Source organism: Globicephala melas, chromosome 4 (genome assembly GCF_963455315.2).
Source record: "Globicephala melas chromosome 4, mGloMel1.2, whole genome shotgun sequence".
In the NCBI taxonomy this organism is placed as follows: domain Eukaryota; kingdom Metazoa; phylum Chordata; class Mammalia; order Artiodactyla; family Delphinidae; genus Globicephala; species Globicephala melas.
This window is the reverse complement of record NC_083317.1, coordinates 6,499,894-6,527,010: the sequence shown is the minus strand read 5'-3', so window position 1 is coordinate 6,527,010 and position 27,117 is coordinate 6,499,894. Positions and strand designations below refer to the sequence as shown.

Sequence of the window (27,117 nt, the reverse complement as noted above, 5' to 3'; positions counted from 1 at the left end):
CTGAATCTGAATAGGAAATGTGCACGTTTCTAGCCAGGGACTCAAGTATTGAATATTTCCTGCTACAAATGGAAATAGGAGGTGTGGGTGATGGTTTTGATCCTAGTTAGAAGTCAGATAAACTGGAGTTGCAACCCTGAATTTCCCATTTCTATGTCTTATGACTTGGCAAGTTATTTACCCTGAGGGTCAACTCCCTCACATTTAAAGTGGGGACAATAATGCCTTGGGGAATTAGCCCAGGGAAGCTCAGTCAAGGCTGGCTACTACTAAGGCACCGCTCAGCTCTAGGGGGCGCCACTCACACGGCGGCTGTGGGAATGGGGCTTCTCGGAGCAGGGGGACTCCGTGACCCATAAAAGGGCCCATTCTGCATCTTTATCGTCTCAGCGTCAGCATGACAGAATGATCAGAAATAAAAATGATCAGCAATCCTAAATCCACGAGGAGGTCCAAGAATGGGGCCAGGATGAATCCCTTATGACCCCAAGCCCTGCGGCCACTCGGTGGCACCAGTACTACTCCAGTCCTGCCAGGGCAAGTTTGGGGTTAAAGCCTCCGGACCCGGGGAAGAAACCAAAGAACGACTCTCCTCCTCAGCTCCCGGGACACACAGAGCACGGGGCGCCAGGCCTCGGAGTCCCCGGCCCAGAGCGGCCCTGGAACAGCAGGCGAGGAACAGCCGAGTGACATCAGGCGCCGAGCGAGGTCCCGCCTGAAAGGTCCGGCTCCGCCCCCTGCTCTTCTCCTCCCCCTCCCTCCCGCTGCCCTCCCCTCCCCTCCCCTCCCCTCCACCCGCCCTCTGCAGTCTCTCCTCCACTCCCCTCCCTCCTTTCCCCTCCCCCTCAGCCCCTCCTCCCCTCCTCGCTGCCGTCTCCCCTCCCTCTTGTCCTCCCTTCTCCCCCCGCTCCTGAAGAGCGCGCGGCGGAGGGGACCAGCCGGTTACTTCCTCCAGCGGCTGCGCGGAGTGCGGTGTAGCCCCAGACCCGAGCGCCCGGAGCCCGCCCGCCAGCAGCCTGCCGCCCGCCGCCCATCCCGGCCTCCCAGACATCCCCCGCCGCGCGCCCGCGGCCGCGCCCGCGCCCTAGCCGGCGCGCACGGAGGAGCCCGGGCCCCGAACCGCCGGCGGCCCTGCCCGAAGAGGCGCGGTAAGAGCGGGATCGGGCCGGGCGGGCGGCCGGGGTCCGGCGGGGAGCGTTCTCCGGCGTCAGATCCTCTACCGGGGAACCCAGGAACCGGGCGGGGGACGTGGGTGGCGCCGAGGTCCGGATCCCGGGGCGCAGCCGGGACCCAGGCTGGGTGGCGGCTATCCGTAGTATTCGGGGGTCGAGCGTCTGGGATCCGGTCCGCTAGGGGCTCGTGTTCTTGGGGCCGAGTGGCTTTCGGGGCGGCGGGTAGAGCTCGGAGTGGGCCCTGCGGTGACGGGCGGAGCAGGCTGCGAACTTGGGCCGCGGCCCCGGGGTCGCCGAGGTGGCAGGGGCGGGCGGGGCGCGCCGCTTGTTTCACTTGCTTTTGTTTTAAAAGGAAACGCGGGCGTGGTAGGGGGGCTCCTGCCAGTGGGCGCCCGGCGGACCTGATTTCGCGAAGGGGTGGGGGACGCTGGAGAGGCGCGCCCGGGTTTGCGGGGAGGACGCCGGGCCCGGGAAGATCTGGGGTGCCGGGCGCCTGAAACACCTGGGAGGCTGCGGCTTCCCGAAAACGCGCCGATCCCAATCCCCCGGTCACCTCCGCGGCCAGGTCCGGGGCCCGGCCGTGGCAGCGGGCGAGGGGGCCGGCTGGAGGGTCCTGCGGCTCCAGTAGGACCCCCGCGGGCGCCCCAGGACCTCTGGGTCCGGGCCCCTCGGTCCTGCGAGGCGAACATGGGGAGCCTGTCGGAAATGGAGATGCGGGTGCACAAGGCTGACTTTATTTTCCCGTTCTTAGAGCATTCTGGATGAAGGGGTAACAGCGTTTGAGCGTGTATGGCTTTTTTTTTTTTTTTTTTTAAGCACATGAGACTTTTATATTGGCCTGTATTCAGTGTTAGGGTATCCGAAAATAGTAGTTGACCTGCTACTGCTGATTTAGAAAGTAAAGAAGTGAGCAGTTCTCTTTGGAGACAGGGGTAATTTATTTTAATTTACCCGTAAGAGATTATGTTTGTTCCGTGCAGTGGAAGCGGCTGTGCACTGTCCGCTTGCCCACATCACCACCAATCAGAGAGATAAGTCTCTAAGTTAAGATTTATTAAAATTCTGAATGATATCACAGTACAGTAAATGCTAGCTCTCTGAGTCCTGCAGGGAAATAATCAAACACTCATTTCTGGGATTAGTCATTCCTCTCTCTAGATTGATAACTTTCAAAGGAAAAAGCAAACTAATCTTCAAAAGTGCGTTTCAGGCTTGTTTTTCTTTATTCTTGCTTTTTTTTTAAATTTACCTAAATAGAAACCTGTGCTCTAATCTCACATAAGCGATCACTTGTTTCCATAAGGGTACTGTTGTCCGGCAAGTTCTGCTTGTTTTAAAATTTAACCATTCTCAGCCCTTCCATTTCTGCCATTTTCCCTTTTTTCTGTTGTTCAAAAGCATCGATCAATAGGGCAACACCAAAAAGATCTAAATGTGAAATTGACTTAGGTGGAGAAACTTGGCCTGTCTGCCACCTTCACAAGCTGTGTTGAGTAAAATAAGGGAACTTAAATTTGATTAGTTATGTGTTTGTCAGAAACCATCGGTAGAGCATTTTGATTCTACATGGTTTCTACAAAACAAATTAAAATCCGGACAACAGAAGAATTCTATTCCATAGCTAGTCATTACAGCTCTTCATGTGGGAGTGGTAGACGGCCTTTCCTCCTGGTATTTGTACACAAAAATCAGGCGAGGCTTCTCCATTGCCTTCCACTTCTATTCTCTGTCCGTCTCCGTGAAGCTGAAGAATGTGGAATAAAGTCCGCAAACCAGGCAAAGACGATGGGTAGCTGACAACACCCAAGGTGTGCTTTCATTTTGGTCTCCTGTTTGAGGCTTGCTGGTGTAATCAGCCGGTGACGGGACTTAGTTCATCCGGGTCAGTGGCATAAAGTTCTACATTAAGGAGCATTTCACATCATGAAGCGTCTCGAGCAGGGGCCTAGGCTAAAGATATCTGTGTGCCATCGCTGCTCTTTATTGATGTGCTGGGAGGAGGGCGCACGCCTCATCGTGATCCTGGCTCCTGGAGGAGCTCAGGAGGTAGGGCCATACTCCCCGGGGCTTTGGTCTGCCCTGTGCCCCTTAGATGCCCCCGCAGTAGCTGTGTGATCCCTGGGCAAGATCCCGAGGTCTCTGTTGCCTCGCTGTAAGATGGTATAACATCTGCCGCTCGGGGATGTCAAGACAGTTGAGTGAGGTGGGAAGGTGTGGTGCCCCAGCTCAGGCTTCGCCCTTAGCAAGGTGGAATCTACCAGGGCAGCGATCATCAGTAGTGAGTATTGATTCTTGAGTGCAGGTGGATGACAGGATCCACCAAGTGGAGATTCTGAGCAAACGCGGTCACTTTTGATCCAGGACAACTCCGCCCTTCTGAACCCCTGCTCCCACCCCTCCACCCCCAACTATGATTTACTGTCAAAGCTTTCGCGCCTCCGCTGGCCCCCAAGATAAATTACCCGCAGTCTGAGGGTTTTTACAGGCCTGTCCAGTGCCTCTGGCCTCCCTGGTGGCTGGGACTCTACTCTCATAGTGCCTTTTCTAGCCAAGGGGGTGTGTGTCTGTATGCTGAGTTGTTGGGCGGTCTGTTTAGCCATAACGTTGACTATAAAGAGAAAACAAGAAAGTACAAACTCAAATTAAGTAGTTACAGGAAAATAAGCTGTTTGCCTCCGCCAGTGAGTCTATCCATTGCACAATGTTTTAATTACTCAGGGTTCTTGGTTGTAACAGGTAGGAGCCCTCAGTGGAGACCGCGGGGCAGGCAGTTAGAGGTACCCCGTGAAGCTTCCTTCTAGACCCCCAGTTCAAGGCCGTGAAGCGGGGAGGGTGGGTTACTGTCGTAGGGGATTCCCAGGTTATTTGAAAAATCAGCTTTAGTTGCTCTGTTTTTTTAATCTAACACTAAGGCAGGATTATCTAAGTACCTTTCTCACTTATTAATGTTTAACTTACCCCACCAAACAATTACATTTTAGGGCCCCAAATAAGTTTTCAGTTGATTACAGCAATCACAGGTCACATATGGAACTGTCCAAATGCCCATCACACATGCAACTCTAAGTTTTCTAATAGCCACGGTAAATGTGGTGAAATTAATTTCAATGTGTTTCAATTAACCTCGTACATTCAAAATATTACATAAACATGCAGTACATACAAAATTAGTACTGAGATACTTTACTTTTCGCTACGAAATCTTTGAAATTGAGAGTGTGTTTTGCATGCTGAGCACATCGGAGTTCGCCCCAGCCCAGTGCCAAGCGCTCAGGAGCCCTACGTGGCTGGTGGCCGCCACGTTGGTCAGTGCAGGCCCAGGATAAGCCCAGACCATCCAAGCAAGTAAGGCAGATCTGTGATCAGAATTACTTCCTCTTGAAGAGATGCACAGCTGAGCAACACGCAAAGCAGACGTGTTTTGAGCTTGTGTATTAAACGCAGGAGGATCTAGACAACGCAGGAGGGTTTGAGCTGCAGCCCTGGTTCTCCCTTTTATCTGTTTCCTGGGCCTGTGCTTCCTCACAGCTTGGAGAGGGGAGGGGGCCTCCGAGGCAGGTCTCCCGGCAGGCTTTCCTGGATCTGGGAGCTGCGGTGGCACGTCATCCCTGCGCTTGCCCTGGAGCTCCCAGGTTGAGCTGACTGTCCCCCTTGCATAAGGGAGATAGCCCTCCCCTGCCCGGCAGCCCACACCCCGAGGTGAACCTTGGAATTGAGCATCCTCCCACTCCTGTCCTGGAAGGACCCAGGCCCCCAGCCCAGCTCACCCAGCCAGCTAGAAGGCAACTTTATCTGTATGCCTCAAATCTAAATAGAATTCAGCAGCGAATCAGCATTATTATTTAATTACTTAAGTAGCATCCCATTTGTGAGAAGAATTCCTGGCATTCAGTTTTGAATGACCTGTTAGGGCTGGAGAACTTGGGCCAACTCAGCCAGAATTAGGTGTGGACGTGGACTTGATTTGTTGCCTCTTTGACTTTCTTCCCTTCTTTTCCTTTTTCTTTTTTTTTTTTTTTTAAGATGAATGATTTTGGAATCAAGAACATGGACCAGGTGGCCCCTGTGTCCAGCAGTTACAGAGGGACACTCAAGGTGAGTGAACAAGTATTAATTAAAACTTAAAAAAAAAAATTGGAAAACTCAATCTCTAGGAGAAAAAACAGTGGGTTGGGTCCCAGAAGACCGGTTCTAGCCCTAGCTTTTTAATTAACTGGCCGTGTGACTCTGGACTGTTTGCTTAATCTCTCTGGGCCTCCGTTTTCTAGTCTGCAAAATGGGTGTCCTGGTGCTTGTTCAACTTGTCCTCCAAGATATGAAACCATTTAATTTGTAGATGGTGAGGCCTTTGTAGTTGCTTTCGGAGGCTCCTACCAGGTGAAAAATCCTATGAATTCTCCAGAGAACAGAGCTGGAGGAGCTATCTGTTCTGTCCCCCCAGGAGTTTTCTTGGGTGACAGAAAAGTTGTTTAAGAACTGAAATGAAAGAGCTTAGAAGAGGCAGGCGGGCGCAGCTGCTGCTGCAGCTCCCGTCAGAAGGGTCAGTGCCCACCGGGATGCAGGCAGTCTTCATCCATTGTGTCCTTCCAGGCACAACTGCGCCTGTTTATGTAAACCAAAGAACAGATTCAAGATGAAAGAGCCTTCTCGGCTGCGTCATAAACATTCTGTGTAGTTTCTGTCTCAGTCCCTTTGGGGAACATTCTTTAGCAGCACAAACTGATAATTTCCCATTTGCCTTCTACAAATGTGACAGGGAGATTTGATTGGGGTTTTTTTAGTGCTGAGTAGTAAACATGTCTCAGAAACAGCGATTTTAAATTAGCCTTCTCCTAGCTTGGTGTTTTGTATGATGATGTGTCTCTGGCATGTTACATTTTTCTCAGTGGATCAGCGTGAGGTTATCTGTCTGATAGAACCCCAAGAGGCAAAAATTGGCACAGACCTTTCTAGAGTGTCATGAAACTTATCAGACGTCAAGTCAGCGAGGTTTTCTTTTTTCTGTTCATTTTGGTCAGATGTTTTCAGTGTTGGCATGGCGGAAACCATCCAAGAAATTACGGTATTAAGTTTGAAACGACCCCTCTAGAGAGAAGACTTCTCCTATAAACTAGAAGAGTTTGACAATGCCTGTGCGATCTCTGGGCTTGGAGAAGAAACTGTCACTGCTGAAATTTGATGTGTTGAAATACGCAGCAGGAATTTGTCTTGTCTTTTGGCTTCCTGGTTTGAAAAAAAAGAACAGTCAGGAGTACAGTCAGGAAAGGGCAGGCATTTCTTAGTCACTGGGCAATGCTAGTGGGAATTTTAAAAATCTGTTGGCTATTTCACCAAAATTGGTGCTGCTAGAAGGTAGTTCATAAGCTGAGATGAGTATTTCACACTCTCAGGATTGGTCTTTCCCCCTTGGGCTTTGGGCAATTGGACATCTTTGCTTTGGGTTTTGGGGAGCTGGACTCCAACATCATTGGGACATCACTGGGTTGAGCTCCTACTTCTTATGTAATGTGTCATTCATTGTTCTGCATTTCTAAAAAGAAAACACACAAACTGTTTGATTTGTAAATGTCTTACACATTTTTTAATTGATGACTCAACGGATGGGTCATTGCATTGCACATGGCATGGGATTTCCAGCTTATGTTGGAAACATATAACCTTCACGTTTTTCTTCAGGTTAGGCAATGATGAATCAAGCCTTTATCTGTTACATGTGCTACTCATAAATGAGTCATTTTTCCTTTTTTTTGACCGCGCCATGCAGCATGAGGGGGTCTTAGTTCTCAGCTAGGGATCGAACCCATGCCCCCTGCAGTGGAAGTGCAGTCTTAACCACTGGACCACCAGGGAAGTCCCAATGAGTCTTACATTAAAGGCTATTCCATTTGTAAATGTTAGTTGAGATTATTAGAAATCCTCACAGTTCCAGGCGTATCTTTCTCTGTGTATTTCTCCCCCTCTTCCCCTAAATTATAGATAGTTTAACTTTAAACCTATTTCCTTTAGAAATCTTTCCCCTTAATAGATGATGGGGGAGGGGTGTCCTTTTCAATGCACTAAACTTTTACAAAATTTAGTCTTAAGGAATGTTCTCATATGTATTATTATTTTCTGAACCGTTGGAATAGATAAGGAAAGACATGTAGTTTCAGTTGCAGTGTTTCATGGTAAGCATTTCAGAATAAATGCTTCAACAGAAAAAGTAATGTATTTTGTTGTTTGATTTTTCATTTTCATTTAATCACTCGCCTTTCATTTTAACTGCAGTGAACCAAGTCGTTTTTCTTATACACACAGCCTAAGCATCTCTCCCAAATAGCTTAGAAGGCCCAGGTGTTTGTTTTTCTTTTTGTTTGTTTGTTTTTTGCGGTATGCGGGCCTCTCATTATTGTGGCCTCTCCCGTTGTGCTCCGGACGAGCAGGCTCAGCGGCCATGGCTCACGGGCCCAGCCGCTCCGCGGCATGTGGGATCTTCCCGGACCGGGGCACGAACCCGTGTCCCCTGCATCGGCAGGCGGACTCTCAACCACTGTGCCACAGGGAAGCCCGCCCAGGTGTTTGGATCGCAGTGGTCTCTGAGTCCCTCCAGGCACTGTTCTAAGATTCTCTTGGTTTTAGGTTTGTTTACTTAATTTATTCATTTAAATTGGTTAGGCCGTTAAAAATAAGCTCCCAGTCATTCTGGCTCTGCGGTTGATGACAGGCAGACCTTGTTGTGCTGTACTTCGCTTTACTGCGCTTTTTACAAATTGAAGGTTTGTGCCAACCCTGCATCCTGAGTTTATCGGCACCATTCTTCCAACAGCATTTGCTCTCTTCGTGTCTCTGTGTCCCATTTTGGTAATCCTCGAAATATTTCAAACCCTCCACCAGTGGAATGATTACAGCTCTCTGAAGGCTTAGATGACGGTTAGCATTTTTTAGCAATAAAGTAGTTTTTAATTAAGGTACGCATAGTTTTTAGACATAACGCTATTGCACAATTAATAATGTAAACGTAACTTCTATGTGTATCGGGAAACCCAAACATTTGTGTGACTCGCTTTACCGCAATATTCACTTTATTCTGATGGTCTGGAACCCCACCTGCAGTATCTCCAAGGTAGGCCTGTAAGTGATCCAGAGTAAAGCAGAATCGTTCTGGTCACTTGGACCCTGTCAGAAGTCCACTCAGACTGGTTGATTCCACGCGTGGCTTTATGACTGACAGCTTAATCAGGGGGTATCAGTGAGGCTGCCCGTGGACCACTTTGAAAATAGGTCATTAAGTAAGTTGAAATGTCACGTTTCAGTTTTCTTTCCCTCTGCTTTTGCAGCGCCAGCCTGCCTTTGACACCTTTGATTGCTCCCTGCTCGCTGCTTTCCCCTCCCTCAATGAAGAGCAAACACTCCAGGAAGTGCCGACAGGCTTGGATTCAATTGCTCATGGTAATTTGTTACTCAGACTTGACAAATCCAGCGTGATGTCCCTAAGTAGTTCAGTTCCTACATTATAATTCGTAAGTGGCGAATGTTGGTATCTTGAATCTTTGTATGAAAAGTCCGGTAGAGGCTCAGATCTGAGAGAAGACAGTTTTCCTTTTTTATGCGCTTGGTGACTCTTGAAGTCCTCACTTGCCAGACACACCCCAGGGAGGGTGGGTGCCCTGCTGGGAGCAAACCACAGGGGTTCCCCCCCCCTCCCCAGCTTCTCCTTAGGATATTTCAACACTGCAGCTAGCCCCGGCCCCATCTCCCAGTCCCCTCTGCGAAGCAGACCAGTAGACATTAAAATGCACCCCAACTTTTCATCCAGGTCCTTAGCTGGATCTTCCTCCCCTACCCCGAGTTTTGGGGCAACAAATTATTCCTGCTCATCTTTACCCCTCTGCGTTTGCTTCCGTAGTTCTTAACGTCCTTGTTTACTCTTTTTTTGTTTTGTTTTTGCGGTACGCGGGCCTCTCACTGTTGTGGCCTCTCCCGTTGCGGAGCACAGGCTCCGGACGCGCAGGCTGAGCGGGGCCATGGCTCACGGGCCCAGCCGCTCCGCGGCATGTGGGATCATCCCGGACCGGGACACGAACCCGCGTCCCCTGCATCGGCAGGCGGACTCTCAACCACTGCGCCACCAGGGAAGCCCGTTGTTTACTCTTTTTAAGGGAATAGCACGTCAAGTAATGCCTCTGAGATTACTGTGATAGAGTTATTAGTTGGAAACGTTCCAGAAATTACTTTGTCATATGAAGTAGGTGCTAGAAAATACAGCCCAGAAAATTAATTAAAACACACACGCTTGCGTAAGCGTGCCATCATGTGACGGTCATTTATCATTCTTGAAATTGCCGAGGGAATCCAGAGAAGGCTGTGTTTCAATAAAAATTGACGTCACGGGTGCTAAGTGCTGTGTGTTCCTGTTACATCTGATGTTCCTTTGCTGCCGCTTAGTTTAATGGAAGTCGCTTCCAAATTAGCCATTTACAACCCCTTAAGGCTTTTGGCCAAAAACCTTGCAACTTCTTTCATTGTCGAAAATTAAGAATAGTCTTAAATAGAACCGTTATCTAGGCGTCACTGCTCTATGAAGTTTGGCAAAAAATCAAACTTGTTTTATTTTAGATTTTTTTAAAATAAGTGTAGTTATGAGATGTATGATATTTTCTCCATTGCAGTCAAAAACACAGTTTTTGTTAATATTTACACTCATCTAAGGAATGATGTGGAAGATTTGAGATCAGAATTGTTCTTCCCTAGAAGCTAAGACTCCCCCCCGCCCCCAATTCTCCCTGTGTTGCTGCCAGCTTGAACTCCTAACATCCCCGTGGGGTTTCTTTTCCAGACTCGACCAACTGTGAGTTGCCTCTGTTGACCCCATGCAGCAAGGCTGTGATGAGTCAAGCCTTAAAAGCTACCTTCAGTGGCTTCAAAAAGGAGCAGCGCCGCCTTGGCATCCCGAAGAGTAAGCGCTCCTTCCTGGAGCTTTCTGCGCCTGCGCTGTACTAGACAGAGCCTTCGGGCTGCCATAGCTTGAGATGACTTAATTTCAAGCATTTGTTTAGGGCGTATTGAAAAGAGGGACAGAGCTGTCATTAAGCTGAGCCAGTTTTTATTTCAAAATCCAACCAACTGAACACTTCATCCAGCACTGCTTTTAGTGCCTCAACATCTTCCTGGGTGTCTCGTTCATTTCCTTGGACTCTGGTGCCCGTCTGGGCTCTGCGGGTAAATCAGGAGTGCTTCTGGCCTTACTGCGTCCTTTTCTTCCCTCCCCGGTAGATCCCTGGCTGTGGACTGAGCAACAGGTGTGCCAGTGGCTTCTCTGGGCCACGAACGAGTTCAGTCTGGTGGACGTCAACCTCCAGAGGTTCGGCATGACCGGCCAGGTGTTGTGTAACCTTGGCAAGGAGCGCTTTCTGGAGCTGGCGCCTGACTTCGTGGGTGACATTCTCTGGGAACACCTGGAGCAGATGATCAAAGGTACCGGTGAACGCCTGGGCTCCCCAGGCGGGGTGAGCATAGCAGGGAAGAGTGATGGGGGGGCTCCTCTACAGTTGGCATTTCAGTGATGTAGGACAGATTGTCTGAAAATGCCATTGGCGTGAGTCAGCTACGTGACGGTGATTTATGGATTTTGGCTCCACTTAAGTACGTGTGTGGGGAGCATTGGCCACAAGGCAGGAGCCCTAGTCACCAAGGTGTTCAGTGTCGCCAGACGTCATGAGTTGGAGTTGGAGGCATACGTGTGGCTCAGGTGAGGAGACAGCAAGAAGGCCCGTGTTCGGAGCTCACCTCACAGAGCCTTAGGAAATAAGTCAGCCTCGGCGAAAGTGAGCCTTTGTTCAGATAAACTGGGAATTTTATAGTAACATTTCCTAAGACCAAATGGAATCCAACAGAGATGTTTTTTGTTTTATGTTTATAAACCAATGTAGAAGTAATTGATACATATTTACACACTGACATATTATACAGGACCTGGCCTTTGAGTAAAAAGAGCTCTTATATAGAAAGTCTTGAGTTCGACCTAAAAAGAGCATTGAGACCAATGTTAAAAATATATTGAGTTACAAAGGAGAAACGGTATAGTGAGGGAATCCTTCAAGTTGAAAATGTAAGAAAACAAGCCCGTGAGAAGAGTTTAGGGAAGTATTCCTCATTTAATTGATTTTAAACTCTGAGTTTCAACGTCTGTCACAGACTCAGAATCTTAAAAAGCTCTCGGGGTCGCCTGCCAGCTCTTCTTAGTTATGGCTTCTGAGGGCCAGGGAAACTTAAAGACCCTCAACTTTTCCCTGAACTTGGACACGTCTGGTCTGACAAGTTTCTGGTGAATCTATTTGCTGGCAAGTTAGACCTGTTTTGCCATTTCTCGCTGTGTGAGTCTGTGTGGGTCTGGATTTGTGGTGGGCGTGCATGTGGTTGTGTGTTTGTAGGACGTAAGCACGTACAGGGAATGCTAACCTTTTCCCTTTAAGTTCCTGAGCGTGTGTGTCCCTGTTCGGATGCCCATAGCACTGCTTTGACCTCTCTTTCTGTAACAGCGCTCACCACCCCTGGACACACCTCAGGGTTTGAGGCGATGGGTCAGAAGCTTCACCAGGGCAGGAACTGTGTCCATGTTACTAATCTGCTGTATTCCAGCCCCTGGTACAGGGGGGTACTTTGTAAGCATTTTTAACCCTTTGTCGACTACATAGATGAATACAGTACACCATCTAGATCTCTCTTGTATACTAGAAAATTCAGCTTCGCCAATAACAGCACTGAGGAGTTTAGAAGACTTATTCTAGTTATTAGAAAAATACATTTCTGTCTCTAGTGCTTTGAAACGACATGATGACATGGAACACCATCAGATTAAGTGGGAAGTGCTAAAATGCATTTTGTTATGCTGAAATAACCATAGAACAGTAATTCAGAAAGGAACTTTTGTTCTTCTGTAGTTTAAACCTCTCAATTTATAATCTTATGTCTCCTCTGTCTATTTTTCAGAAAACCAAGAAAAGACAGAAGATCAGTATGAAGAAATTTCACACCTCAACTCAGTTCCTCATTGGATTAATAGCAATTCGTTAGGTCAGTGCAATTAATTCTGCCCTTAAGAGCTTCTGAGTCTTCCTGTTAGATTCATGGAAGGTTCGAAGGCAGAACCTGCGCTGTCCCATACGGCGATCACACACATTCACAAATCCAGAAGTGCGGCCAGTCCACACAGATGTGTACTGAGAATATAACGCACACCCGCCCGATCCGAAAGTCTTAGTATTGAACAGAGAACGTCAATATCTCCTTAATAATTTTTAAAATTCTGATTACGTATTGAAATGATAATGGCTCTCTTAGGTCAAGTAAAATATTCAAATTCATTTCGCCAGTGTCTTTTTAGTTTTTCAGTGTGGCTACTAGAAAATTTAACGTCACATCAGTGACTTACGTTATCTTTGCTTTGGCCAGGGCTACAAATTGGCAATTTATAACTCAAGGGGCAGAATGGAGTGAGCCAGTTGCTGTGGTCAGATTAGTGTAACAAACAAAGGTGGCAGGCCCAGGAAGTGTGTGGACAGCAATACTAAATTTGCTCTGAACTTTGGGGTTTAAATAGGTGTCATGGAATTCTGTCCCCCCACCACCCCCGCGGTGGTTGACACTGGCGAGTGTAGGTTTTGGTGGTCCTCTAGCCAGAGTGGGCAGGGCAACTGGAGATACTCCCTTATGGGTCACTGGCTGAACGGCAAATCACTTCATCTGTCTGAGCCTTAGTTTCCTCAGAAGCTGAAAGATCCAGTGACCCTGTTGTCCCAAGGCTCACATGGAAGCACTTGAAAAACAAGAGATGTAGAAATATTCACATGAGGCATTGCATCCGGGGTCCAGGGGCTGCAGGCATTTTGGAAAAGGGCTCATTGACTGAGAAGACGAACATTTAGAGAAGAGGAGGACACAGCAGAAAAGCTGCCCACCCAAGCTCACACGTCCACTGGGGTTTTGGGGAGGGAGGGCTGGAGCGGGCAGACCTGCTCGCGCTCCGTTTTGAGGTGTGGAGGGTCTCTGGTCATCACGTTGATGTCACCTGACGGCTCTGCCATCTGTGGTCCTGTTGCAGGTTTTGGCGTGGAGCAAGCGCTGTATGGAATGCAGACGCAGAGCTACCCCAAAGGCGGCCTCCTGGATGGCCTGTGTCCAGCATCCTCAGCACCCAGCACACTCGGTCCCGAGCAGGACTTCCAGATGTTTCCCAAGGCCCGACTTAGCACCGTCAGCGTCAACTACTGCTCCATCAGCCAGGACTTCCCGGCCGCCACCTTGAATCTGCTCTCCAGCAGTTCTGGTAAGATCCAGGCTTCCAGCTGCCCTTCTCAGCAGGGTTGTTGGTTCGATCCCGCAGCCACGGTGACATGAGCTCAGACATCCGGAGTTCAGCCAGTGAAGGAGGTCAAGGACTGGTCCGTCGGGTCACGGTCCCAACAGTGGTGCTCGGCGAGCTTACTCCTAACGTATCTCAGGTCCCAGGCACTGGGGGTGCCGGGTGAATGACACAGTCCTTGCTCCTGTGGCCAGAGGCGTCCACGCAGTGGGCTATTGCGGGAGGCAGTGTAGGAAGGTGACAGATCTCTTTGTATGGAGATGCGTGTGTACTGTGCGTGAAGCTCAGGTTGGATTTTTCCATATTCACCCCTGTGTGACAGCCACCCAGATTGACATCGAGAGGGTGCCAGCACCCCACAAGGCTCCCTCACGCCCCCTCCCAGTTAATAGCATCCCCACCCCATCATTGTCCTGACTTTTATCACCATAGTTTTGCCAGTTCTTGAACTTGACGCGGGTTGTGTTTTCTCCTGTGTTTGTCTTTTGCTCGCATTGTGTGTGCCTGAGGTCCGTCCACGTTGCTGCCCTTTTCCTTGCTGTGCAGCCCTCTGCTCGGAGCTGCATCCTGCCGTTGATGGAAGATGCGATTGTGTAGCATATGTTTCATAAGGAATAAGCAGCTCTGTTTCAGGGCATCGTGAAAAGTCTGGGTGATTCTGAACCAGCAGGGCGAACACTTAAAGGAGGCAATGGCGACGATGCCGCCTCCGTGGGTGGTAGCACCAGACGTGCTGTTGTCCTGGAGGGTCAGAGTCCGTTGTTGTCTCTGCCAGGGAAGCCCGGAGACCACGACTCCGCCGAGACAGGCGCCGACAGCTTCGAGAGCTCGGAGTCGCTGCTGCAGTCCTGGAACAGCCAGTCGTCCCTGCTGGACGTGCAGCGGGTACCGTCCTTCGAGAGCTTCGAGGACGACTGCAGCCAGTCCCTGGGCCTCAGCAAGCCGACCATGTCCTTCAAGGACTACATCCAGGAAAGGAGCGACCCGGTGGAGCAAGGCAAACCAGTTATACCTGCGGCCGTGCTGGCCGGCTTCACAGGTGGGCGCCACCCCGGGTCCCCGTCCCCTCCCCTGCACCCGCCCAGCCCTGCACCCGCCCTGTTTATCAAGGGCGTTTCTCGCTGGACCACACTGCGTTGACACCCCCACGTCTTATGCGTGGGGTGTAATCCTGAACCCAAGCGAGCTGTCTCCCTGAATTCAGAAAAGGCCAAATTTGCTGCTCCCTCACCTGGGATGTGCCCGGCCAGTGCCTAGAAGAGCAGCAGCAGGGGACGCGGGCCTGTGGAGGCTTAAGCCCTGACTCAGCCACGCCAGGAATTTCAGAGAATGTAAACCGGCTGGGGGAGGGGCAGCAGAGCCAGCCTCCAGTAACCCGGGGGCTGTTTACCTCTGCTTGCTTCTCAGATCCGTCTTATTTTGAAGGTTTGGGTAAGAGCTACTCTAGGCCGGGGACAAATATTAAAGCTGTGTTTAGAGCCAGATGTTTCCAGTACTTTAGCGAAAATATCAGAAAACTTTTTCGTTGCTTCATGTGTCCTTAAATGTGCTTTTTTTTTTCCTTCATAGTTTGAACATACGGGGCCATTGGGGATTTCAAAAAAATACCTGCTTTAAAAAAATCCAATAGGTTAAAATAAGAATACGTAGACACCCATTTTTTTTCCATCACATAAAACGAATAGCCGTGAAAAAGTGTTAAAATACTCAGAGAGTGTGGAAACTGCTGTAATTTTCATACATGGGCATCAGGGCCTGATAAGAAAGTAAACAGACATGGTGTTGGTGGTTTTCATTTTAATATTAGTTACCGTTCATTGCCTGCCAGGTCAGTGTGGTAGGCATATGGTCAGTAGACCCTAGGACAGCCTAGCATGGGTGGTATTAACCCATTTTACAGGTGGGGAAATGGGCTCAGAGGAAGATAGCTGTCTGTGGTCACAAAGGTCACACAGCCTTATCAAACGGCGCTTGGATAAGCGTGGGATCCAGGGCAAGGCACCCAGCTGCTGAGCCCATCTTATCCTTCATCTTTAAAATATTGATACGGTGATACTTCACAAGGTGGCGGCAGTTCTAAGTATTAATCGAGAAAAGGTATATGAAGAGCACTTTGCAGAGCATATACCTCGTCAAATAGAGGCGGTGAGGCCATGGCTACAACCCCAGATGCCCCAGTGACCACTGAGTAAAGCAAGTCTTCGGTTAAGCAATTTGCCGATTGTCATCTGGCAAGAAAGCTACGCATGGGATTCGGAGAATGACACGCCTCATCCTGTGTTGAAAGGCTCCTTCCACCGCCTGCATCCCTATCCCACTGGGTGTTTCTAGAAATAAACCTTGAAAGTTATTACATAAGGAACAATTAAATAGGGTGAAGAATTTTTTTTTTTTTTTTTTTTTGCCGTACGTGGGCCTCTCACTGCTGTGGCCTCTCCTGTTGCGGAGCACAGGCTCCGGACGCGCAGGCTCAGCGGCCATGGCTCACGGGCCCAGCCGCTCCGCGGCATGTGGGATCTTCCCGGACCGGAGCACGAACCCGTGTCCCCTGCATCGGCAGGCAGACTCTCACTGCGCCACCAGGGAAGCCCTAGGGTGAGAAATTTTGATGCCAAGAGTTGGTGGCCCAGAATTTTTTTTTCTTTTTTTCCAAAAAGACCAAACCCAGCAATCAGGGGCCCAGCGGCCTCTTTTTCAGGAGCAGGGGGCGTGGAGGAAGCCCTCCAGGATTGTCACCAGCACCCAGAGTCACGCCTTCACCTTGGCACTCAGTCCAGAGCCAGGTCTCACATTCCTTGGTTCAGTAGAATGATTAAAGCCATGCTGTATTTTAAACCTAGAAAAACATAACCCACCCCCTTTCCCCTCAGGAAGCGGACCTATCCAGTTGTGGCAGTTTCTTCTAGAATTGCTGTCCGACAAATCCTGTCAGTCTTTCATCAGCTGGACGGGGGACGGATGGGAGTTTAAGCTTGCTGACCCCGACGAGGTACGTCCAGAACCTGGGAACTTGCTCTCCAGGCTCTCAAACCTGATTCCATCCCGTGGGGTTCACAAATCCAATTCTCTGGGTGCAGGAAAGGGGTCACCAGTATACAGACGAGAGCACTTCCACAGGAGGCGTGCCTGACTGTCGGGAAATGTGGAGTCTTGTTTCGCTGATGAACAGTTTATAGTGTCCCCTGTTTACGCACACAGCCCCAGGCAGGCTTCACCACCCTGCTCTGTCATCTAGTTAAAAGGTGAAAGTTGTCAACTGAGGCTCTCGCCTGATCATCTGAAGATGTTTTAGGAAATTTGCCTTTTCCCTTGGAGGGACTGAGCCCGCTCCTCGGATGAGGTTGGCAGAGCTGCTCCAGCCCCATCTGGAGGAGAACGCCGAGGACAGGTCCGATACCAGCCCCTCGAGGACAGTGTAAGGGGGGAGCCCTTGGTCTCTGGTACCAGTAGAGTGCGTTCTGTCACCTCCCCAGTATCCTAGGGCAGCAGAAGCACTGAGGGATGCAGAGTGTCCTGAGGTCCTGATTCCCCTCAGCCGCTGTGGACATGGGGGTCAGAATTCAAACCTAGGAGGTGGGTGGGACACAGCATTTCCCTCGTCTCAGGACCTCCCTGATTCTGAACCCTTGGCTCCTGGGGGTTTTGCTGAGTGAGAGGCCTCCGCAGACGGAGCTTTGGGTGGGGTCACCTCGCTCTCGCATCAGCGCCTCCCTCCATCCCCCGAGAAACAGCCGGGGGGATGCAGAGCCCTGGCCTGTGCACAGAAGCAGATGACACCTCTGTGGTCCTTACGTAGTGGTCAAGTGAGCATGCATCCGAATCATTGTTGGGAAAGTGATGCACTTTTTCTTAATTGCCAACTTGAATGGAACTCTTTTCCATCCGTCCCACAGGTGGCCCGCCGGTGGGGAAAGCGGAAAAACAAGCCCAAGATGAACTACGAGAAGCTGAGCAGGGGTTTACGCTATTATTACGACAAGAACATCATCCACAAGACGTCGGGGAAGCGCTACGTGTACCGCTTCGTGTGCGACCTCCAGAACTTGCTGGGCTTCACGCCCGAGGAGCTGCACGCCATCCTGGGCGTCCAGCTGGACACGGAGGACTGAAGCCGCCCGGGGCCGGAACTGGGGCCATGGGGACGCATCCAAGGACCCTGAGAGGCAGGATCAACGCATCTGGGAACGTCTCCAAGAAGCAGCGGCCTTATTTCATCTGGTACCGCGGTTCTCTGCCGAAAGCAGCACAGTTTCTCGCTTCTAACTCCTGCTGCCAGGAACACGCAACTTAAGATGCTGTTACATTAGAATGGCCCAGAAGAAGCACCAGGCAGCCGTCCTGGCTCTGGGAGGGCTGTGTCGTGACAGGATCTTTCGGGCTGTTGGGTCTTCTCAAAGGAGCGAGCATCTTGTGGACACACACTTTTGGATTTTCTTTTGCCTTTTGCAACCGGGAAACGCCAATGCCAAAGAGGTCTCTGGTTCAGAGGGGGAAGAGAGTGCAAGGAAACAATCATGCCATTTCAGAAGTTAGTTTGTATATATGACTGTAACCTTATAATTGTTATCAAAATCCCCTAACAGACCTATTTAACAGAAATTGTATATTGTAATTTAAAATAATTATATAACTATATGTGAAATGAGAATGCAGACGGCATTTTGCAATGTATTCCAGTTGTCAAGAGCACAGGTGGCATTTTGCAAACATTTAATCTGCCAGGACAGACTAAGAGAAGTTGTAAAGTGTGTATTATTTACATTTAATATACCTACAGGAATGAGGTCTAAGAGGGTTAATTCCTGTTTTTTTTCGTTTTGTTTTGTCTGGGTTATCTATGGCAAGGACTTTGTACATTTGGGAATTTTTATAAGAAACTTAATGTTATTATCTGGGGGCCCATCAGGCCTCTCTGCTTCTCCTTTAATTGTAATGTAAAAGCTATAAGGCAGTATTTTTCTTGATAAATGGCATATGTTTTCCATTTCTATGCATGCCTTTAAATCAGTTTATATACAAAACTTATTTTTGAGTTCAACTGTTTTTCCCCCAACAACGAACCTCCCCTTGACCAGCCATTTCCTTCCCGTACCCCAAATTATGCTGTTTGATTAAAATAAGAATACTATTTTTGGAAATATGCGACTCCTTTTCAGAGATCAGGAGGGATTTATGTAGCAGCTATTTTTACTGCAAAAGTAATTCACTGGAAAAAAATGTAATTTGTAAAGAAAGTTTTATTTTTACCTCAGCTCCACGTACAGTTGACGTACAGAGCTGAAGGTGCAGGGGGAGGGGAAGCTTTATTAAACCTCTTGAACGTGAGTAAAGCCTGATTTTTCCCATCTTGTTTACCTGTCGCGTCTCGGGCTTTCTGGATACCAAGCTGCTCCTTTCTGCTTAGTGTCCACAGTTTTATTTTCTTGGACGCAGAATGCCCAGAGGCAAAGAGAGGACCAACAAGATGGGAAAGAGAAGGGATTGGGGTTGTTCCTGTGAAGAAAACATCTTGATCGTGATGGAGACTTTAGTAGTTGTTTCAAAGGAATCCCTGGTTCAGCCTGTGCCTCCTGCCTTTTGTAAATGATCGAGTCAAGTCGGTTTCAAGGTTGGACAGCCCTCACTAGCAGCATGAGGAGGTACTAGGACCATCGGTGACATCTCTAAAGAAGAATCATTCGTGCGATGAGACCAGGGGCTTGGGTGGTAGGGCGAGCGGGGCAGAGCAGAGCTGGAAGGGGCACCACACAGTCTCAGAACCCACACAAGACTGTATTCCAGTATCACTACGCACAAGGTGTTTTTCTCAAGCAGGACCTGTTTATCTCTCAGACGTCTGTTTATAACATCAACAGACATGGGACTGGGAACATCTTGCTGCCAAAAAGAAATCTTAGCTATTGGCTTATTTTATATGGGGTTTGACCACGTGAAATTGCCAATGTGTGTGTGTTTCATCTACGAAGTTGGCAGTTTTATGTGGCGCAACCCAATCGTTATGGAAAATCAAATCCATGGTAAACCTTTGGCGTGGTAATGAACAGGACTTGAGTATAAAAGTTTTGTAATTCGGCCTTTTCTTTCTCAAATAATAAAGTATTTTGTTTATATAAACTCCTCCTTGTAAGGGTCCTCATTCTTCATCCCCACCGACCCCCCGGCGTGGAGGCGGTGGAGTCAGGATACTGGGCTCAGAACCGCCGGACACACACCTGCTCAGTCCCTCAGAATTACATCTCCCTTTAACTGATTTCACACACCCATCCCCTAGTAAATTGGGACCAAGCTGGAACCAACTGTGAGCACTTCCTGAAGGAATTCCCCCAAAGTGTTCCTTAAAGCGAAAAATTTTCAAGAAGAGATTAAAATAGAAAAATACAGGGGTCTAGTCTTTGCCAGGGGGTTGGCAGAGATAACGAGATTTTAGGATGTTTCTAATAAGAGCATTGGAGTTTGAAGTTCAAGGACTCTTGTAACTGAGACCTTGACTCCCCTGGAGTTCTGATGTTGCCGAGATGACTTATCATAGATGAGGCTGGTGGTCCCTAGGACACCTCTTCTCAAACTCATTCTTGGACCACCTTTCTACTCTGCAAAATAAGTGAGGATTCTAAAAACTTAGGTAGATTGTATCAGTGGTGTGCTGAAGCCGGCTTGCCACGGGCTGGCCAGAGCAGAAGGTGAGGGCCTCTCCCCAACTTTGCATCAGCGAGGTATTTTAGTAGCTCAAACTTGTTTGGGACGAGAATAAGTTACACCCCTGAAACCAGCAAACGCTACAAGTCAGGGCTTCCCCCACCAGCCCTTCTCAGGGAGCAGGTTATTAAACACTTACTAGCACACCACTGGTCCTCAGTGTTAACCATATTAGAAATTAAAACAAGTTGAAAACTATGATTCATTTTTGAAATTACATCTATGTTCATATTTTATAAAAAATAACTTTTTCCCAAAAAGCGAGAACAGCACTATTTTACATGTTTTTAAATCTCTTTGATGTCTGGTTTAGTGGGAAAGAGCTGGATTCCTATATTGGCTTCTGCATCAGTCTGTTGGGATACATTTTGAAGAAAATCAGGCCCCACAGGGATCTGTAATTGGAACAGGCAAGCGTGTTTTATAGCGGTTTCACATAACTGGATATTGCTTTATACTACACCTAAACTGACAAATGGTAGCTTCTTAAAGATAAGTTCCAGTTGGCCTATGAAACCATATCAATAAACTTGCCTATGGTTACAGTAAAGTCCATTGGTCCCTCCTGCGCTTTGAATGGGTCTTTTACCCATGTGTGGGTTTGTAACATGCATTAGTCATTGGAAAACACTGCTTCAAAATGTTGACTTATTTCAACATATGATATCAAACGATCACATTAGTTACTCTCACCACCAGTTTCACCAGAAAAGTCCTGAGAAGCTATCAAGCTCCCAGTGGCAGATACAAATTTTCAAAAATTCAAATTTTCACTTGAAAGCCCAAGTTTTATCATCAGCAACAAATATTCAAAGTTGTTCTTTGGGGAGTGACAGACTGATTTCATTTACTTTTGGGGAAATACCTGCCAAATACCCAAGTCTGAATAAACATCATTTGTCAGTTGGTCTTTCAAATACAAATGGCACTTATGAATGAAATGGTTAGTTTAGCTTGCAACTCAAATCCACAACTGCCTTTCCCAGGACAACCAATCTATCTCAGTTGCACCAGACCTTCTGTGTACTTTTCCATGTTATTACCCAGAAACTAAAAAGATGTGTCTTCACTTATTAAGAAAATTTTTACTGCTTCATCAAGGACATTTTTTAAAGGAAACTAGTATTTTTTTCCTGCATGTACATGATGAAGAATATCGTGATTGCTAGTGCAGTTTAGTGCTAAGGCTCCAGGAGTTTTAAGCACCATCAATGCAAATGTCAACACAGTAAAAAAGGTGAAGGTTTTAATATTATTATAAAAATCATTTCGACCCTTGAGGATCCCTCTGAAAGGGTGTTGTCTGTGGACCTCACTTTGAGAACTGTTCTAGAAGGAGGAGAAGCTCACCCAGAATAAAAGGGGTGGAACTGGGGCAGGGAGGGGGGCACAGGGAGGGAACATTTTCTTTTTGTCTCTCTAATTCAGTATCTGTGTTTCCAATCTTACCCTTTCATAGCCAGTTAAGATGAAGCATCTTTTATTTAAAGCAAATAGAATGGTCTAATGTCTGCATGATAAGGAAAAATCCATTCACCCAGGCTGAGATGGATGGATCCTTTCAAAGTCCTTCTATTAGCCTCACTCTTTGTCCTTTTCCTAGTTCCACTGAAATTCCAAACCTTTTTTTAAATGTATATTTTACCATAATATTTTTTTAAAATTATTTTTCCTAACATAGTCAAATCTGTGGTCATAAAGAGGTGAGGTTCCTGTGGCCTGTCTTCCAGCTTTTCCACAAGGTGGAGAAGCAGCAGAACTAAGTTGCCTTTAGCTGCCCCCTCCTCCCTGGGTCCCAGCTATTCCTCATATTAGGGGCCTGAGAGCTGCAGATGATGGACGCTCACAGCAGATACAGGGACTGGGAGCCTGATGGGTGTGTGAGGCACAGGATGTGGGGCCGGAGGAGGTGGGCAGGGTCCAAGGAGGGGGGCAGGGTGGGCTGTTTCATCATCTCTTTGGAAACATCAAGTTGGCAAGAGGGTTTATTGTGCTTAGGAGCCAGACCTCAGCTTATCACCCTTACCCGGCCTTTGTGACCATGGGCACGTGACTTACTCCATGCCTCAGTTTCCCCCCACAAAATGAGGTCCCTGGTGGATGTATCCATGGTTGGTTTAAGACTGTGGGAAGTCAGTGGCCTGGGGACTCCACTGAAGTCTTAACCAAAGCCTTCCAGCAGGGGTTCTGCAAAGAACAGACGGCTTCTCACATCAATGCTCTGTTTCCAGAAGCAGCACGGGTGCACAGTTCAGCGATAAAGCTGACACTGAACAGAACCAGGACTCAGACCCAGGTCTTCTGTTTCCTCATGTTGTTCTCTTGCCAAGATAACCAGACTGAGTTTTGTTGATGTCATTAAAACTGCTACCCAGGGGCTCCCCCAGGCTTCTGTGCACTGCCCTTGGTTTTGAATGTTAAATTATCCAGGAACCTCCTACAAGAGAACACAGAGTCCTTGGACACACAGCAGCTGGCGGCAGCTCTGTTCTCTGAGCAGAGGACAGGATCGCACAACCTGGGCCAGAAGTTAATCTGTCCTTTCTGTAAGAGCACAACAGAAGGGTGAGACACAAGCAGGGAAAGGGGAAACCCCTTATTGTATACACTCTTTTGAAACTCCTGGGCAGGTTTAGAACATGTGATACTGCTTGAAATCTCATATTAGGGAAAAGATCACTTTTGGTCACAGCTGGTGTGTTGACACCTTGGCAACTGGAATTGGCATGACCTTTGTCCATGTGCTATGAGTAAGTGACCCCTCCTTGCTTACCGAATTCATGTTCAGATGGCAAAACAGCCCCAGACTGCCACATCTGATCCCCATCAGTTGTTTCTGTGTCTATGGCTTCATACGCTGAGTACATATAATCAGGGCTCAGCACACACCTGTGTGTTTACATGACTGGGGGACAGACAGGCTGATTCAAGGGGGCCTGTGGCCTGGGCTGGCTGGAGGATGGAGACAGAAATGGAGGGAAAATGGTAAATAGAAAATGAACAAAAATATTGTGTATCAGCCATGATTCATCTCCATGTAAAGCCCTTCAGAAACAATTTGGCCATTTGCTGGTAAACTCCACCAAATTGGGTATTGAAGAGGTCATTTTTCATCACGATGCAAATAGGACAGGGCCCCACCATTCTGCACTGACTTGTTCTTCTGCACAGAAAGGACATGGCCTGGCCCTGCTCTGACCCCCTAGGTTTGCTGTAGGGCCAGGTGGGGCCTAGAGGGGTCCAGCTCCAGGAGGTGATCAGCACTTTCCACCTCCCCCAAGGCCTGTATAAGGGATTAGATCACTTTCTGTTTCAGAGCAATTAGGGAGAACTGTTTCCTAGAACCTGGCTGACCTCCCCTTCCCCAGCCTAACGGATCAGCCCTGGTTGTCAGGCCCTTGTTTACCTTGGAGACAGAACACTCTGCAGGGTTCTGAGTGGTCAGTTGAGAACCAGAGGACACTGGCCCTCAGAGGCAGATCTGTGGAGCCCGCACAGCCATGGAAGGTCTGCCACCTGCTCCCTGGTCCACTTTCCAACTGATCCTGGAATACCTGTGGGGTGTTCTGCTGGTGGTTCCCCAAAGCTTGACTCACCTCCCAGGTCTCCCTGCGTTTCCCTGTGAGTTCCTGTTATGTGCTGTGCTGCTGGTTCTGATAGTAAAGAGACGGCACACTTTAAGAGGTGTGAAGTTCTGAGGGAAAAGGTCTTCTGACCATGATGAAGTCTGTGGAAAATGTAATGAGAATATTGGACCAATAGCTCAGGCTGATGAAGCCCTCAGGCCACCTGGGTGGAGGCCAGTCCTCCCATATTACAAACGCTGTGCTTGTCGGCATGAATGCAAACCAGAGCAGGTCATCATTTCAGGACACTGTGGACCTTCTGGAAAAGGTACACAACAGCCAGCCTCCTCAACTTTCCCAAGTTACTGATGGAAAACACACCTTTAAAGCATCAGAGGAAGAGGGAGGACAACCTCAGAAGAAAGAAACAAATGATCTGAATAACAATGTTGATTGTCCAGAAAGTCTAGAACTGTCTGACCAAGAAATTGAGAGAGAAAAGTGGCGAGTCCAGGAAAAGGAGGAGATGGGAGGAAGCCTGGAGCAGTGGAAGGCACCAAAGGAGCAGGTCCTGAAAGACAAAGTCAGCCGATTAAGACCCATAGCAGAACACCTGCTGACAATCTTCTCCGCACCTGAGCCCTTTGGAGATCACGTGGATGAAGGGAACTCAGATATCCAGCCAAAGACGGAAGCAGAAAATGGCCATTGCCCTGTCCATGGGTCAGAAGTTGACCTGAAGGGCATCATTGATGATGTTGACTGCAACGTGTCCCTGCCACGTCCTGAAGAGGCACATCAAGGAGCAGCCAGACAACTGAGGGAAGAAAAGCAAATGATCGAAGAGCGTACAGGACAAATCACGAGTCTCCAAACTGAAGAAGCATCTCTGCAGTGTGAAACTTTACTTCTTGACAGTGAGATTCAGCCGCTGAAGCAGAAACTTCAAAGTCTGCCTGATTTACATGACGACTATGTGATGCAACTTCACAAAAAATTGTTTAAGGAGGAAGCACGCTGCTTAGGATGGAAGAAACTTTTCAACGTGTATAGAGCCATGAACTCCATAATCAGAACCTCAACTTCTCCAGGAAGACAGCCAAAGACATGGACAGAGAATTGGAGAGAACCACTTCCTACTATCACCAGGAGACCTGCCTCCATGAGAAAAAAGCTCAAGAAAGCTGGGTGGTGGAGATGGAGAGAAAGCTCAAGGAGCCAAGGCAAGAGAGTGACCACAACAGGCAGGTGCTGGCCAAGGTCGAGTCCAGCATCCAGCCATTCCCAAGGGGCCCTTGTGCCCCTGCTGCTCTACCCACAGTCCACAGAGGCCCGGAAGTGTCAGGGGATCCCCTGGGTCATCAGGCACCACCTCCCTGGAAGGAGGAAGATCATGCCACGAGGGCCCAGGGACCTGGGGTCACTTGCAGGTTTGACTCAGCTCACAGCAGCGAGGTCTGGACACTCACAACCAGGACAAAACATCTGCATGTGTTTTCCCTTTTTAGAGTAATTTTGATTTTTATCTTTTTAATTTAGCTTCTATTACATAATTTATTTTTTATTCATACAGATAATGCATTATAATTTGTAAGATTTTTCAAATAAAGTTTTATTTAATACAATTCTTTTTTTTTTTTTTTTGCAGTACACGGGCCTCTCTCACTGCTGTGGCCTCTCCCGTTGTGGAGCACAGGCTCCGGACGCGCAGGCTCAGTGGCCATGGCTCACGGGCCCAGCTGCTCTGCGGCATGTGGGATCTTCCCGGACCGGGGCACGAACCCATGTCCCCTGCATCGGCAGGCGGACTCTCAACCACTGCGCCACCGGGGAAACCCTTAATACAATTCTTATGAGTAATTTATTTGTATGTCTTGCACCGTCTAGAACATGATAGTATAAATAATGTATTTTAATTTAAATCAAAAGTCGCTATTCCTTAAGCCATCATTGAAGTTTAACATAGAGAGAGATGTTTGAAATAATAAAGACCATTTCTGTATGCTACGAACTGTTATTAGAAATCTGTACAGGTATCTAAAATTTGCCCCCAAGAAATTAGATGGGTTTTAAAACACAATGCAAACAAACAAACAAAAAACCCTTGAATACACTACCACTAAAATGTCATAATTTTTTATGAAATGGTCTAAATTCATTGAATAATTTAGAGGAGTTTACATCTTGCACTCTTTTTTTTTTTTTTTTTTTTTTGTGGTACGCGGTCCTCTCACTGTTGTGGTCTCTCCCATTGCGGAGCACAGGCTCCAGATGCGTAGGCTCAGCGGCCATGGCTCACGGGCCCAGCCGCTCCGCGGCATGTGGGATCTTCCCGGACCGGGGCATGAACCCGCGTCCCCTGCATCGGCAGGCGGACTCTCAACCACTGCGCCACCAGGGAAGCCCTCATTTTTTGTTTTATTATATTTTCAACCTTTGTCATTTTGTTTAAAGTATTGTTTGTTGTTTAGACATTTTTCAGTTTTATGAAGTGAAAATAATTTTCTATTGGCAAATCACATATGCACACACACACACACACACATGTACACACAAACACACAAAGACTACAATGTGGGTGTAAGACAATTTATTTGTTATTTCAGTAAATAACAGGAAATATTTCAGGAAAATGTAAAAATAAAGAGAAAAATAAATGTAAAAATAGAAAAAAAAAGAGAAAAATAAATGTAAAAATAAAGAGAAAAAACTTTTAGTTAATAAAGGAAAAATAAAAATCACACATGTGCAATTTGTGTATATAGGGACAAGATATCTAAATCTTATACACAGAAAAGATAGTTATTAAGAACAGGGGACCGAGGTAGTAATTTTACTGGCCACTCCCACCCGGATTTTGGCGTGGCCTGGTTTCAGGGCTGAACGATGCCAAAGATTGTTTGGATAAGTTATTTATTGTCTCTAAGCTGTGACGGTGAGGAAGCCAGGAAACGATGGCAGGAGGTGCAGGGGGTGGGGTTTTTAGTAAGGACGATGCTGCCAATGAAATGATAAACCCACTTTTCACGCCGCCTTGAGCTCAGGAATAGGGAGACAAGTGCAGAAAGTCTGGGCTCCCCTGGTGATATTCGGGTCGCTCTAAAAATGAGAACGCTCACGGAACGAGGTGAAACGATAGGATGCTGAGTACCGACACCCCCAGTTTGGTTCCTGTGGGACTGGGGCCAACAGGTGACAAGGGGGCTCAGGATCCTGTGTTGAGAGCTTCAGGGAGGAAAAGTGCTGACCTGCAGCTGGGTTGTCCCAGGTGCTCTGGGGGCCATGACACCATCTCTGGTGCCACAGCTCCTGGCTGGTGGCGGCTGCGGGCATCTGATCCCGA

The 27,117-nt window shown here is 48.1% G+C and overlaps 1 protein-coding gene across 2 annotated transcripts; it reads left to right on the top strand.

Annotated features, from left to right (window-relative positions):
* The first annotated feature begins 896 nt into the window (after positions 1–896).
* On the top strand, positions 897–19,620 carry ETS2 (ETS proto-oncogene 2, transcription factor). Of its 2 annotated transcripts, none has more exons than XM_070045411.1 (10): positions 897–1,148; positions 5,196–5,267; positions 8,489–8,600; positions 9,988–10,107; positions 10,425–10,625; positions 12,141–12,224; positions 13,252–13,476; positions 14,293–14,551; positions 16,383–16,501; positions 17,406–17,545. In XM_070045411.1, exons 2-9 carry the CDS (start codon positions 5,196–5,198, stop codon positions 16,480–16,482), a joined length of 1,173 nt encoding a protein of 390 aa, XP_069901512.1. In that variant the 5' UTR covers positions 897–1,148; the 3' UTR covers positions 16,483–16,501; positions 17,406–17,545. The 2 variants fall into 2 exon arrangements, with proteins under 2 accessions (XP_069901512.1, XP_030691282.1); XM_030835422.3 differs by having other exon boundaries at positions 903–1,148; positions 14,288–14,551; positions 17,406–19,620.
* The last annotated feature ends 7,497 nt before the right edge of the window (positions 19,621–27,117 follow it).

Coding starts and splice junctions, on each gene's coding strand:
- ETS2 (XM_030835422.3), top strand. CDS start 5,196: ATGAATGATTTTGGAATCAAGAACATGGACCAGGTGGCCCCTGTGTCC. Junction 10,626..12,140: donor CCTGGAGCAGATGATCAAAG/GTACCGGTGAAC, acceptor TCTATTTTTCAG/AAAACCAAGAAAAGACAGAA. Junction 12,225..13,251: donor GATTAATAGCAATTCGTTAG/GTCAGTGCAATT, acceptor GTCCTGTTGCAG/GTTTTGGCGTGGAGCAAGCG.